We start from the raw sequence: 15,354 nt of genomic DNA on the forward strand, positions 1-15,354 counted from the left end.
AAAACTCATACAGCGCCACAATTATAACCTATTAATTCCCTGTTACATTGTTATAAAGTCTAACATTTCATGGTAAAATGTGTAGTGAATTACATTTATGTTTTGATATTGTAATATTGTGGTATACTCTCTCCTATAATAAATTAGGCAAATTCTCATATTAAGAACACGGATTCTATGAAAGGAATGGAACTACCTGCCTTCTAGGATTATATGAATTTCTTTGAGTGCAATACAATTCATTGGAACACAACCGTTTGCAGGTGTTTCTATTCATTTTACTTTACATATTGTTCACTGGTCTACTTTTGAACTCAACAGGCATTCTACACACCTTATCATTGTGCAAAACCCCATTTACCTTTTATAAGGACTATCCCAATCCAGCAGCAAAAAAATGTCCTTCAGGAGAAAATAAATCACACAAGACTACAGAATATATTTAGTCTTCAGATTGCTAGCTTCATTTCACAATAAAATGGGCACATTCAGGAAAAGCATAACAATAATTTTAAAAACGGTTGTTTACTCAGGAGAAAAATACTTTGTTCCGAAGAATAGGTTGTTTGAATCGATAACTATTGCTGCCTCAATAAGCCATTTCATAGAATGGGCCCCAGGTTATTACATTTTAGTCATTTAGCAGACGGTCTTATCCAGAGCGACTTACAGTTAGTGAGTGTATAATTATTTTTTTCATACTGGCCCCCCCGTGAGAATCGAACCCACAACCCTGGCGTTGCAAGCGCCATGCTCAACCAACTGAGCTACACGGGACTATCCCCTTTATTGTTGAACCCTTTCAACGCGCTACCCCCTATTTTGTCACAGTTCCTAATAGTTTTCCACAGATTTCACCGCACAACTATTTAATTATTCTCATTCAATACCGAAGACAAAGGACAGCTCTAGGAACCAATGGGATGTCCCGTGGAATCATTAGAGCGCAAATGGTGTCTGGTCAGAATGCTGCTACAGGAAGTGATGCTGAGATAGAGCTGAGTTGGGAGGGAGACGTTTAATTCATAAACAATGACACCCAGACAAATTTAATGATATGTAGTGCCATGTACTAGATTAACAATATTCCATTATAGTGACAGAAACCACTTTTCCACCTCCACACAGGAACTGAACGCAGTAGGCTATTTATTATATGGCCCTGTTCTAATTTTATTGTAATCAATTAGGCATATGATTGTATACGAACTATATTGACATTGAAGGGTTTTTGTACAAACATAGTTCTCGGTGGCCATCTTTTAGCCTTCCCTATCCCCTGTGGTTCATCTGCATCTCGGGAAGTGATGTCACGCTCCTCTCTATTATTTCAAAACAAAGAAAATGTCCAACGTTTTCATACTGAAAGAACAGATTATTTTGACAACCAACGATACAATATATCCTCAAACACCGATTAGACCAGGTTATGTAGCCTATAAATAAAAGTGTAAGGGGAACTAGCGCGCACGCATGTACAACCCCCTCTGGTGCTGGGCATTCATTATAGGGAAGGGGTGGATGGGTGATTTTAAATGAAAGTAAACATGGAGCAGAATTATTTCTACGATATGTATTCACCTACATCAGTGAGCAGCTGCTCAGATGTGTCTGAAGGTTGAGAAACACGGCTCTATACAATATTCTTGGTCATTTGTTTTGTTAAACAGTGATTCATGTAGTACAGTAGCCATATCCTCCCACTCCCATCTGAAATGTCAGGTAAGTCGCACCCCACTGAAAGCAGTGTCTTCTCAAAAACGTATTTGACATGCCACATGCATAGCCCGTCTTCAAACACTTTCACCATGGGAAACATGAGTCTTAGTTTATTAATAAGATGTAGACCAAAAACAAACACTTCCCACTGTAACTCAACATCAATTGAAGTGCTTCTGCCTGCGATTACTTGACAGGTTTGACATACACACCAAGAACTACACATTTATCTCCTCACATTTTCTTGACAATTTAATTTGGTCATTATACAGGTTCAACATGTCATATCCCCCATCAACCCCCTCCCCACACAAGACCCAGAAGTATTGTAATGTACTCTGCCACAACTCTAAACGGAAAGACTCGAGGGTAAAAACTGTTTGCGATTTAACAGGTGAGGAGGAAAGGGAAACATGTAAGCTTAAATGCTAAGGTACTGAAAAAACTGTTTCTCTGCCACAGGGGAGGCTCACAAGAGGGACCCAAACAGAAAATGTAACCTGATCAACTAACTTAAAACACAGAACATTGGGGGGGGGGTGTAAAACACATTTGTCTGTTTAATTACACTTCATTACATTAGTCAACTGCTTATAAATGTCTTCACATGTATTGCTTTCTAGGTTGAGGATGATTACTATACAGTACTTCAGAACAAATAATGAATGCTTACTTGTAATAATTAATAGTAAACAGAATACGTCAAGAGTGCAGCACTGCAAATGGAAGTGGAGACTGCTGCTCCGTACAACACTATACATCTTAACCTTCAGTGGACTGATTGGAAAAGAGCTCTGGATCTGAGGCTCTGGATTTAAACATGGCTACCGACTCATATCTGTACAGGGTCGTCGTCGTCCCCCCCCACTGCCTTCTATTTCAAGATAGTCTTGATGATTCCTCCTGCCTTCCATCCCTCCTTCCTGGTATTTGAGGCCTTTCATTCCAAATCAGGCATTTCTGAAAACAAAAACAGTCATAAATAATGGAAAGTAAACAAATGGCCACATGGCAAAAAAAAAATACAATTTGCATGGCACATTTTGCACCAAATCATTTTTTTTAGGGTTAAGGGATGTCAGGGTATAAAACAATTTCATTAGAATCAGTAACTGGTCAGAAAACATTACACTTACTTTCATCGTCACTATCTGCAGACTCGTCCTAAACAGGAATAGAAACAAGTATGTGATCAAGCTGCATATGACCATTGCAATTAAGGTTTGGCAAGTGCATATTGTGTCCCACACATTCTTCTAAAGAGACACTGATCATTCATTAGCAAACCCAAACACAAGAGGCATAGACTAGTGAGACATCGTGTTTTTGTATAAAGCCAAGTAAAGTGAAACTGAGGGAAAGAATGAACTCCACAGAAAAGCTCTTACATCATCAACATCATCTAGATCAGGTAGGCCGTCTTCCCCTCCCATGTTGTTCATCATCTGCAATCAGAGTCACACAGAACAGCCTGAGACAAATATCATCATGGTGTCATGTAATAACTTGTAGTCTTTGCCCAACCTTTCATTCAGCATTCAAGTGGACCTGTGTAGCTCAGTTGGTAGAGCATGGCGCTTGCAACGCCAGGGTTGTGGGTTTGATTCCCACGGGGTGGTCAGTATGAAAACATTTATGCACCAACTAAGTCGCTCTGGATAAGAGTGTCTGCTAAATGACTAAAATGTAAAAGTGCAAGCTCAGTTTGCCCTAGGGCACTTACTTTAGCCATTGCGTCTTGTGTGTTGAACGCCATATCCCCGTCTCCACCCTCTGAGAAACGATCGAAGTTGCCTAGTTCCTCGTCTGAATCGCCCTCCCAGTCTATCCAGTTGTTGAAGTCAACGCTGAGCCAAGTCAGCTGTTGAGGAATATCATGAATGACAAAAAAGGCATAGCAGATGCTTGTTTGGAGGATGTCATCTTCCAGGCTCACGTAAGCACCAAATACTGATCATTTTCATTTAACTAATATATCTATATATACAAAAGTATGTAGACACCCCTTCAAATTAGTGGATTCGGCTATTTCAGCCACACCCATTGCTGACAGGTGTATGAAATCGAGCACACAGCCATACAATCTCCATAGACAAACATTGGCAGTAGAATGGCCCGTACTGAAGAGCTCAGTGACTTTCAACATGGCACCGTCATAGGATGCCACCTTTCCAACAAGTCAGTTCGTCTAATTTCTGCCCTGGTCAACTGTAAGTGCTGTTATTGTGAAGTGGAAACGTCTAGGAGCAACAACGGCTCAGCCGTGAAGTGGTAGGCCACACAAGCTCACAGAACGGGACCGCCGAGTGCTGAAGCGCGTAAAAATAGTCGGTCCTCGGTTGTAACACTCAGTACCGAGGTCCAGAAGAACTGCTCACTGACAGGGATGCAAACAAAATGTATGCACAAAATTTAAGAAAAATAAGCTTTTTGAGCATATGGAACATTTCATGAAGCTCCCGACTAACAGTTCTTGTGCTGACGTTGTTTCAAACTGCCTCTGGAAGCAATGTCAGCACAAGAACACTTAGTCGGGAGCTTCTTGAAATGTCCAATATGCTCAAAAAGCTTATTTATCTCAAATTTTGTGCATACATTTGTTTTCATCCCTGTCAGTGAGCAGTTCTCCTGGAACTCGGTACTGAGTGTTACAACCGACAGACAATTTTTACGCACTTCAGCACACCCATTCTGTGAGCTTGTGTGGCCTACCACTTCGCAGCCGAGCAATTGTTGCTCCTAGACATTTCCACTTCACAATAACAGCACTTACAGTTGACATGGGCAGCTCTAGCAGGGCAGAAATCTGACGAACTGACTTGTTGGAAAGGTGGCCTCCTATGACGGTGCCATGTTCAAAGTCACTGAGCTCTTCAGTACTGGCCATTCTACTGCCAATGTTTGTCTACTGAGATGGCATGGCTGTGTGCTCGATTTTATACACCCGCCAGCAACGGACGTAGCTGAAATAGCCGAATCCACAAATTTGAAAGGGTGTCCAGATACTTTTGGCCATGTAGTGTATATATTCTTCTGGAAAATATATTAGACACAATCACTGACCTTAGCCTTCTCTTTTGTTAGCCTCGGCCATGCTTTCCCAGGTTCAGCTTTTCGTAAACAGCACAACACTGACCGATCTGTGCGTTTGTGTATGGATTCCTGTGTGTACAAGAGAGATACATGAACACTTTAATGCCGCAAAACAAAGTTCCCGTAGTTATATATCGAAGGAAGCAATCTGCATCTTGTCCTGAGGACAGGAAGACAATGCAATGAAGTTACTCACATTTTGATCAATTGCTTCGAAAAGGTCTACTTCGTTCTGGTGTTTGACTTGATCAGTTCCTCCAAGACAACTGGTAAAGGGAGGGGTGAAAGGAAATTCAGCATAAATGTGACAAACTGAATTAGAATAATTATCAAATGCCTAGAGCAGTTGGTCAAACTTTTCATTTAAACCTCCACTGACAGATGTCATAACTCACCTGAAAACAAACTTAGCTTTCTCAAAATTGATCTTGACATCCTTGCTGTCCGCTACGCAGAACTCGATGTAGACGGAGTCCCGCCTGTCATACCACTTAGCAGTCGCCGGATGCCTGGAAACACAGATGAAGAAACTCAATGAATGACAACATTCTACAGGAAATGTCTAGTTAACAGTGCTTTTCTCTTCTCAGGACAGAAAGGTTGGCTTCAGTAGACTCAGAAGAACGAAAGTCACCATCAATTATCACTGAAGAGAAATACAACTTCCGGAGGACCTATCATGCTTTCACTCCCTCTACCTTCTCTTCCTCCTTATCCGCTGCTAAAGCTATTTTCTAATCACTCTAAATTTCAAGCTTCTTCCTCTAACCCTAGGAAACTCTTTTCCACCTTCTCCCTCCTTATATCGCCCACCCCTTCCATCCTCCCTCTCTGCGGATGACGTTGTCAACCACTTTGAAAAGGTTGATGACATCCGCTTCTCATTCACTCAGCCTATTGAGTTCACTGGTCCCACACACAGAACTCCCTACGCCTTGACCGCTTCCTCCCCCGCTCTCCAGATGGAATCCTATGACTAGTGAGGTCTGGCCACTGGACCCCCCCCGGCGGCCACCTCACTTGATAATAAGATGGATCACCTCAGATCGTGGATTTGGAAAATACTGCTTTGATTTGCTACCAACAGGAGTCTCCAAACTGCAATATTCTCTGCTTTTCTGAAACATGTCTCTCAGACAAGATACACCCCCCCCCCAAGGCTGTCCAACTCAATGGATTTTCCATTCACTGTACCGACAGGACAGTGGAGTCGGGGAAATCGAGGGGGGAGAAAGTGTCGACCCAAGTCTTGGAATACCGGATGGTCAAATACCGACCCTTTCACCTACCGAGGGAGTTTTCAGCTGTTATCGTGACTGTAGTATATATTCCACCTCAGGACAAGAGAAATAACAAGCTGGCACTTAACGAACTGTACGAGGCTATAACCAAGCAGAAAAACGTACATCCAGAGGCTGCTTTTCTGGTTACCGGCTATTTAAATTCGGAGTCATTAAGACACATGATGCCCAACTTCCATCAACATGTCTCCCTCGCCACTAGGGGCGATAAAGTCCTAGACCACTGTTATTCTACCCAGAATCAGAGATTATGCTTCAGGGCTGCTTTGCTAGTGCTGACTGGAATAGGTTTCGGGACACTGGTGATAACGTTGACGAGCTAACCACCCCAGTCACTGGCTTCATTAGGAAATGCATCGGCAACGTTGTCCTCACAGTTAAGGTTAGCTGCTTACCCAATCAAAAGCACTGGATTAACACGGAGGTTGGCGCTAAACTAAAGGATAGGGCTACCGCACACAGGGCTATCGCAGACAACCCTGAGGTTACGGCTAAGAACAGGAACAAGAAGTCCCGCTATCACCTCCGCAGTCATCAAACGAGCAAAAGGACAATATAGGAATAAGGTGAAATCATATTACACTGGCTCCGCCGCATGTGGCTACAGTCCGTTACGAATGACAAAGGAAGACCCAGCCGCGACCTGCCCAACGATGCCTCTACCAGACGAACAATGGATTTTATGAACGCTTTGACAATAACATCCTGCCGGGTGTGAGGGCCGTCATCGACCCAGAAGATTGGGTGATCTCACCCTCTGAGGCAGACATGAGTATTCTAATCAGATCAATACCTAACTAGGCCCAATGGTATTCCAGAGCGCGTTCTCAGAGCATGCACATAATAGTTGGCGGGTATATTCACTGTAATTTTCAACCTCTCTTTGTCCCAGTCTGTAATCCCCAAGTTTTAAGATGACCACCATCATACCTGTTCCATAACACTCCACACTGCCCTCACCCACCTACATAAGAGGAATACCTATGTGAGAATCCTGTTCATTGGCTACAGCTCAGCGTTCAACACCATTGTCCTCTCCAAGCTCAGGACCCTGGGATTGAACAGCTCCCTCTGCAACTGGATCCTGTACTTACTGATGGGGTGACCCCAGCTGGTGAGGGTAGGCAATATCCCCTCCACCACGCTAACCCTCAACACAGGGGCCCCACAGGGGTGTGTGCCTAGTACCCTTCTGTACTCCCTGTTCACCCACAACTGTGTGGCCACGCATGACTGCAACACCATCAAGTTTGCTGACGACACGACGGCATTGCTTTCGATCGCATGGCACTACAGAGGGTGGTGCAGATAGCCCAGTACATCACTGGGGCCGAGGCCCCTGCCACCCAGGACCAGTATATCAGGCGGTGTGAAAGGAAGGACCGGAAAAACCGTAAAAGCCTCCAACCCCCCAAGCCATAGACTTCTCTTCTTCCGCACGGCAAGCAGTACTGGTGCATCAAGTCTGACACCGACAGGCTCCTGACAAGCTTCTATCCCTATGCCATAAGACTGCTAAATAGCTACACAGACCGAGTTCACCTTTGTATTTTATTCTCTATGCACACTCACAGGGTACGCCAACACACATACAAACTCACTCCATAATTTGATCACACACACACATAATATGCACATTCACACACACAATCATATACACTGCTGCTACTCTGTTTATCATATATCCTGATGCCTAGTCACCTACCCCTATACATATCTACCACATGTATATCATATACAGTGCCTTTGAAAAGTATTCAGACCCCTTGACTTTTCCCACTTTGTTAGGTAACAGCCTTATTCTAAAATTGATTAAATTGCCCCCCCCTCAATCTACACACAATACCCCATAATGACAAAGCAAAAACAGGTCTTTAGAAATGTTGGGTAATTTATATAAAAAAAAAAAAAACTGAAATATCACACTTACATAAGTATTCAGACCTGTTACTCAGTACTTTGTTGAAGCACCTTTGGCAGTGATTACAGCCTTGAGATTTCTTGGGTATGACGCTACAAGCTCGGCACACCTGTATTTGGGGAGTTTCTCCCATTCTTCTCTGCAGATCCTCTCAAGCTCTGTCAGGTTGGATGGGGAGCATTGCTGCACAGCTATTTTCAGGTCTCTCCAGAGATGTTCAATCGGGTTGAAGTTCGGGCTCTGGCTGGGCCACTCAAGGACATGTCCCGAAGCCACTCCTACGTTGTCTTGGCTGTATGCTTAGAGTCGTTGTCCTGTTGGAAGGTGAACCTTCGCCCCCAGTCTGAGGTCCTGAGAGCTCTGGAGCAGGTTTTCATCAAGGATCTCTGTACTTTGCTCGGTTCATCTTTACCTCGATCCTGACTAGTCTCCTAGTCCCTGCCGCTGAAAAACATCCCCACAGCATGGGATGGTGCCAGATTTCCTCCAGACGCGACACTTAGCTTTCAGGTCAAAGAGTTCAATATTGGTTTCATCAGACCAGAGAATCTTGTTTCTCATGGTATGAGAGTCCTTCAGGTGCCTTTTGGCAAACTCCAAGCAAGCTGTCATGTGCCTTTTACTGCGGAGTGGCTTCCGTCTGGCCACTCTACCATAAAGGGCTGATTGGTGGAGTGCTGCAGAGATGGTTGTCCTTCTGGAAGGTTCTCCCATCTCCATAGATGAACTCTGGAGCTCTGTCAGAGTGACCATTGGGTTCTTGGTCACCTCCCTGACCAAGGCCCTTCTCTCCTGATTGCACAGTCTTGGTGGTTCCAAACTTCTTCCATTTAAGAATGATGGAGGCCACTGTTCTTGGGGATCTTCAATGCTGCAGAAATGCTTTGGTACCCTTACCCAGATCTGTGCCGAGACAATCCTGTCTCTGAGCTCTACGGACAATTCCTTCGACATCATGGCTTGCTTTTTGCTCTGACATGCACTGTTAACTGTGGGACCTTATGTAGACAGCTGTGCGCCTTTCCAAATCATGTCCAATCAATTGAATTTACCACAGGTGGACTCAAAGCAAGTTGTTGAAACATCTCAAGGATGATCAATGGAAACAGGATGCACCTGAGCTCATTTCGAGTCCCATAGCAAAGGGTCTGAATACTTATGTAAATAAGATATCAGTTTAATTTTTTATACATTGGCAAACATTTCTAAATAAACCGTTTTCGCTTTGTCATTATGGGGTATTGTGTGTAGATTGCTGAGGAATTTAATTATTTAATCCATTTTAGAATAAGGCTGTAAAGTAACACAATGTAGAAAAAGTCAAGGCGTCTGAATACTTTGTTTTTATTTTGATATATCTTGTGTGTTTTTGTTCTACCTTGTTATTTTTTGTATTACATTGTTATTTATTACTGCGTTGTTGGTGTTAGAGCTTGCAAGAAAGGCATTTCCTGTACTTGTGCAAGTGACATTAACTTGAAACCTGCAAACTCAACTGATAATTTCAAAAACATTTAATAGTTTCATTCATTTTCAGCTACTTCCTTTAGTGTTCTCATGTAATACTGTAGTGAAAAATAGCCCCAGTGCACCAATGAACGAGCAAGATCTGATTAATGTGGTCCTCTGTAGCTCAGCTGGTAGAGCACGGCGCTTGTAACGCCATGGTAGTGGGTTCGATCCCCGGGACCACCCATACACAAAAATGTATGCACGCATGACTGTAAGTCGCTTTGGATAAAAGCGTCTGCTAAATGGCATATTATTAAGGCCTGACTGACTAAATACTGATCTAGATAGCTAACGTTACACAATCCTTCCATATTCTTGTTCAAAGTCAAAAGTGATCATTGTAGGCTATGTCAATGACCTGAGCTAAACCAGAGCTGTGAGACTACTGTCGCCCTCACTGCCTAAGATAAACGTGATTTATCTTACCATACTGTCCGTTGATGTTAAATGCATTTAGCTACTTTAGGACATCCATCAATGAGCATTCTGTATCATTAGCCATCTCGCTTTGTTTCTGTATAATTAGCTAGTTAGCCATCTCGCTTGGCTTCCTTGCAGCTACAGTTAGCAGTAGGATAACCAGCCTTTCATTTTGTTGAGAGAAACTGGACATAATATATGTGCATGGTATGCATGCAAACATTTTGTTAAGTTAAACTGTCAGTCATTCATCATTTTAATAAATCTAGCGTTACTTATGATAACCAGAGCACTTTGCTAGCTAGTGATAGGTACTAACATTTCATGATGGGATTTCCGTTCAAAGGTGGGAACAATCCATGGGGGATCGATCAACATGCGAATCTAATAAAGTTAGTTAATCAGTTGTGTTAGCTATAGAATATATTTACTAGCTACCTAACGTTAGGTCACAAAAAAAAAGGGAACGCACACCACATGCCACGCGGTGCACTTCACCACTACCTAGCCAACTTCAATCATTATCTAACTAGATAACTAGCGTCTACTATTTGGCTTGCAAGGGAATTTAGCCTTTGACTGAACAATGTGAGCATAGACAGAAACCTAGTTAGCTAGTTATATTCAGTTTGGTTAACCACATTTTCTAAACCTGGTTAACGTTAGTAGCTAGTTACGTCCTTGCCGTTAACTACGTAGTTAACGTTAGTTAGCTAACGTTACTAGTACTAGCTTCATTTCATTTATTTTCTAACGTTACTAGCTAGCTAGTTAGCGAGCATTCAACTGACCGACATTCGCACGATTATATTCAGTGACTTGCATTTAAGTTAGCTAGCTTGGTAGCCAACAAATACCTGAAAGGCCCATCGTCGCTAGGCGTCCCTCCCGCCTTTCGTAAAAGCATGTTGGTAGGCTAGGTAGCTAACTTTCCATTATGTTAACGAAACCAACGACGCTACCTACTAGCGTGATCTTGCGGACTACATTTTACAGAAGCACGCACTCGCCATTCATCCAACTTACATGTCTTGTTGTAGATATGTGATCGCCTTCTCCTTGGGGATACAAAATTAATTTAGAATACTGTCCTTATGGGGATTTCGTTTCAATGGGCTGTACAAAAATGTGCTATACACTGCAAGGCCACCCTTTCTATGCCTCGCGGACTCTGGATTTCTGGTATTACGAGTGATGGCGCGTTCACATCTACTGGGAACTCGCAAAATCTCCGACTTCCGACGTCAGTGCGTTCAAGACAACTGGGAACTCGGCACCACCAATGACGCCGTGACTCAGCTACCGCGCATTCGACGTTTCTAGAGCCTTCCAATAAATCAAATAACATAAATTGTATTTGTCACATGCTTCGTTGACAACAGGTGTAACAGTGAAATTATTATGCTGCATTAAATACAACTGGGAGCTCGGACCTCGGAAATCTCCGACATCCGACTTCAGTGTGTTCAAGACAACTGTGAACTCGGGAAAAAAAACGAGCTCCAACTGGGAAAAATCGTTTTGAACGGTCATCCAAATCGGAATTCCAAGGCTGGAACTCAGGCCTCTTTCTAGAGCTCCTACTTTGCGACCTTAAGATCACTGACGTCATGATTTGACCACGTTTTTCCGAGTTCACAGATGTCTTGAAAGCACCATTATGCAGCGTTCAAAACAACTGGCAACTATGAAATCTCCGACTTCCGCCTTCAGTGCGTTCAAGACAACTGCGAACTCGGAAAAAACGAGCTCCGACTGAGAAAAATCGTTTTGAATGGTCATCCAACTCGGAATTTCAACTCGGGAACTCGGGCCTCTTTCTAGAGTGCCAACTTTCCGAGCTGAAGATCACTGACGTCATGATTTGATCTCGTATTTTTCAGAGTTCCCAGTTGTCTTGAAAGCATCATTACTTGCGGTTCCTTTTCCAACAATGCAATAGTATCCAGCTGAGCAGCCTGTGACTAAAACTAGCCTGTCACTAAAACCAATACTATCGCAATCTACTGGCCGTGGTTAATCCCTACAACATAGATATTAACTTTCTTTCCTAGATTCCTTTCCGCTTTCTTTTCCTCCTTTTCCGCTTCCTAGGAAAGGGAGCTAGTAAAGAAGGAAAGGAGCTAGGGAAGGAGGAGAGGAAAGGGAAGTAGGGAAGGAAAGGAAGCTAGGGAAAGAGGAAAGGAAGCTAGGAAAGGAGGAACAGAAATGGAGCTAGGAAAAGAGGAAAGAAAAGAGAGTGAGGAAACGAGGAAATTAATCTAGGAAAGAAAAGGAGTAAAGGAAAGGAAGCTATGAAAAGAGGAAGGGTCATAGGAAAGGAGATAAGGAAAGGGAGAAGGGAAGGAGGAGAGGAAAGGAAGGTAGGGAAGGAAAGGAAGCTAGTCAAGTAGGAAATTAAGCTAGGAAAGGAGGAAATGGGAGCTAGGAAAAGAGGAAAGGAAAGTGAACAAGAAAAGGAGGAAGTTAATCTAGGAAAGCAGAGGAGGATTTCACATGTATGTGGTTGGGATCAATGACTGTATCTATGACTGGACAAAGCCATCGATTACGTGACAACAATTATTTTCTATGTGAAGACTCCAATAGCGCAATCAAGCCAAATGAAGTCGGTTATAATGGCGTCTCATGGAGACATAACATGCAGTTTGAGCTACTCCAGGAAGTGACGTTGCATGCGTAGAATTATTAGATCAAAATGATTGTGGTACTCCTGCACCTAAATATAAACAGTACCAGTACCCACAATTATTACCGGCCCCTATTTCGGTCCAAGTCAAGAACTGCTCTTGTCATGTCTATGCTAAAATTCGCTAGTTAGTTAACCAACAACTAATGATGTACTTGAGACAAATACTCATTGTGCAAATGTATTTACGTTTTCAACAGGGGTGAAAGTAGATTTGGAAAAAATACTTGTAGGTATGGGACACCCAAGCCCTCACATTTTTTTTTATAGCCTAGGTGTAATCTAGTGGAGGCTGGTGGGAGGAGCTATAGGAGGACAGGCTCATTGTAATGGCTGGAACATTTTATGTTTGTGCTTTTCCAATAACCAATTCGACTGGGTTCATGCAAGTGACTGATTGATTGTGCTTGGGAGGAATCCTCACTATCAGTCTAAGCAATTTGGCAGTACGCCCAGAACCTTGTTTTGAGAATGAAAGGGATATCTCAGTTTCAAGGTCTCAGCTTGGAGAGAAGAAGCCTCGTGAGGTATTGGTCAGTCACATGCATGAACCAAACGTTAATGATGAATTAATTATGAATAATGTAAATCATGCAAATATAATTTGTATGTGTAAGCAGCATTTAAGAGAACTAACGGGACTGCCCCGACGGAGCTCAATTCAGACCGGTACTTTATGCATCTAAGTTTGACTGTGACCTCTCCAGCTTGCTGTTAATAAAGAATGATTAATTTAAGATTGACTTCAGGTGTCCCTGGTGGTAATTTCCACTACACCAATTTGGAGCGTATACCACCCGATTTCAAGTAAATTAGCTCATTTTTTTATTCGGCTGACATGCGGTAAAGTTAAATAATGGTTTAATAGCCTATAGTTTTCTTGTCATTTTGTGTTAATTATTGTGATAGGTTCACGTTTTACCGATACAGCGTACCCCTACTATTTATTTTGCCGGGAAGCCGTACCAGCTTACTTTCACCCCTGGTTTTCAATAAAGATTTGGAGAGGAAATATAGTTTACACGTTGTCAACAATCCTTTGATTCCAACTAAGCCAACCCCGCCTGTTTTTATCCACGGTCGCGCACGCATCGGTTTTGTCACATCGACGGGCTATAGTGGAGGTACTGGAGGGGGTAGAGAGCTTCAAGTTCTCGGTGTCTGTATCACTAAGGAATTATCATGGTCCACACACACAAACACAGTCATGAAGAAGTTACGACAACGCCTCTTCCCCCTCAGAAGGCTGAAACGATTCGGCATGGGCCTTCAGAGCCTCAAAAAGTTATACAGCTGCACCATTGAGAGCATATTGACTGGCTATATCAATGCTTGGTATGGCAACTGCTTGGCATCCGACCGCAAGGCGCTACAGAAAGTAGTGCATATGGCCCAGTACATCACTGTGGCCGAGCTCCCTCTCATCCAGGACCTATATACCAGGCAGTGTCAGAAAGCCCTAATAATTGTCAAAGACTAGAGCCACCCAAGTCATAGACTGTTCTCTCTACTACGTGTTACCGATGCACCAAGTCTGGAACCAACAGGACCCTGAACAGCTAAATATACTGAACAAAAATATAAACTCAATATGTAATGTGTTGGTTCCATGTTTCATGAGCTGAAATAAAAGATCCCAGAAATGTTGTGCTCAAATTTGTTTACATCCATGTTAGTGAGCATTTCTCCTTTGCCAACATAATCAATCATCCTGACAGGTGTGGCATATCAAGAAGCTGATTAAACAGCATGATCATTACACAGGTGCACCTTGTGCTGGGGACAATAAAAGGCCACTCTAAAATATGCAGTTTTGTCACAACACAATGCCACAGATGTCTCAAGTTGAGGGAGCGTGCAAATGGCATGATGACTGCAGGAATGTCCACCAGAGCTGCTGCTAGAGAATTGAATGTTCAATTCTCTACCATAAGCCACCTCCAACGTCATTTTAGAGAATTTGGCAGTACATCCAACCGGCCTCACAACCGCAGACCACGTGTAACCACACCAGCCCAGGACCTCCACATCCGGCTTCTTCACCTACGGGATTGTCTGAGTATTTCTGTCTGTAATAAAGCCCTTTTCTGGGGAAAAACTAATTCTGATTGGCTGGGCCTGGCTCCCCAGTGGGTGAGCCTATGTCCCCTCAGGCCAACCCATGGCTACGCCCCTGCCCAGTCGTGAAATCCATAGATTAGGTCCTAATTAATTTATTTCAATTGACTGATTTCCTATATGAACTGTAACTCAATCAAATTGTTGAAATTATTGCATGTTGCATTTATATTTTTCTTCAGTATTTAGTCAGCCACCAATTGTGCAAGTTCTCCCACTTTAAAAGATGAGAGGCCTGTAATTTTCATCATAGGTACACGTCAACTATGACAGACAAAATGAGAAAAAAAATCCAGATAATCACATTGTAGGATTTTTAATGAATTTATTTGCAAATTATGGTGGAAAATAAGTATTTGGTCAATAACAAAAGTTTCTCAATACTTTGTTATATACCCTTTGTTGGCAATGACACAGGTCAAACGTTTTCTGTAAGTCTTCACAAGGTTTTCACACACTGTTGCTGGTATTTTGGCCCATTCCTCCATGCAGATCTCCTCTAGAGCAGTGATGTTTTGGGGCTGTCGCTGGGCAACACGGACTTTCAACTCCCTCCAAAGATTTTCTATGGGGTTGAGATC

General features: G+C 42.9%; 1 protein-coding gene and 1 non-coding gene across 3 annotated transcripts; both read right to left on the reverse strand.

Annotated features, from left to right (window-relative positions):
- Nucleotides 1-1,813: 1,813 nt before the first annotated feature.
- Nucleotides 1,814-11,172, reverse strand: LOC121545437 (prostaglandin E synthase 3-like). Of its 2 annotated transcripts, none has more exons than XM_041855966.2 (8): nucleotides 10,993-11,172; nucleotides 5,208-5,321; nucleotides 5,009-5,078; nucleotides 4,783-4,881; nucleotides 3,443-3,580; nucleotides 3,108-3,164; nucleotides 2,856-2,883; nucleotides 1,814-2,679 (listed from the first exon to the last, which is right to left on the reverse strand). In XM_041855966.2, coding segments are annotated over exons 1-8 (528 nt in total). In that variant the 5' UTR covers nucleotides 10,995-11,172; the 3' UTR covers nucleotides 1,814-2,659. The 2 variants fall into 2 exon arrangements, with proteins under 2 accessions (XP_041711900.1, XP_041711899.1); XM_041855965.2 differs by lacking the exon at nucleotides 10,993-11,172 and adding an exon at nucleotides 10,824-10,888.
- LOC121546868 lies at nucleotides 5,394-5,465 on the reverse strand. The gene has a single exon (XR_005996458.1). It is a non-coding gene; the product is annotated as a small nucleolar RNA SNORD59 (small nucleolar RNA).
- Nucleotides 11,173-15,354: the final 4,182 nt, after the last annotated feature.

This window comes from Coregonus clupeaformis, unplaced genomic scaffold (genome assembly GCF_020615455.1).
Source record: "Coregonus clupeaformis isolate EN_2021a unplaced genomic scaffold, ASM2061545v1 scaf0012, whole genome shotgun sequence".
Classification (NCBI taxonomy): Eukaryota; Metazoa; Chordata; class Actinopteri; order Salmoniformes; family Salmonidae; genus Coregonus; species Coregonus clupeaformis.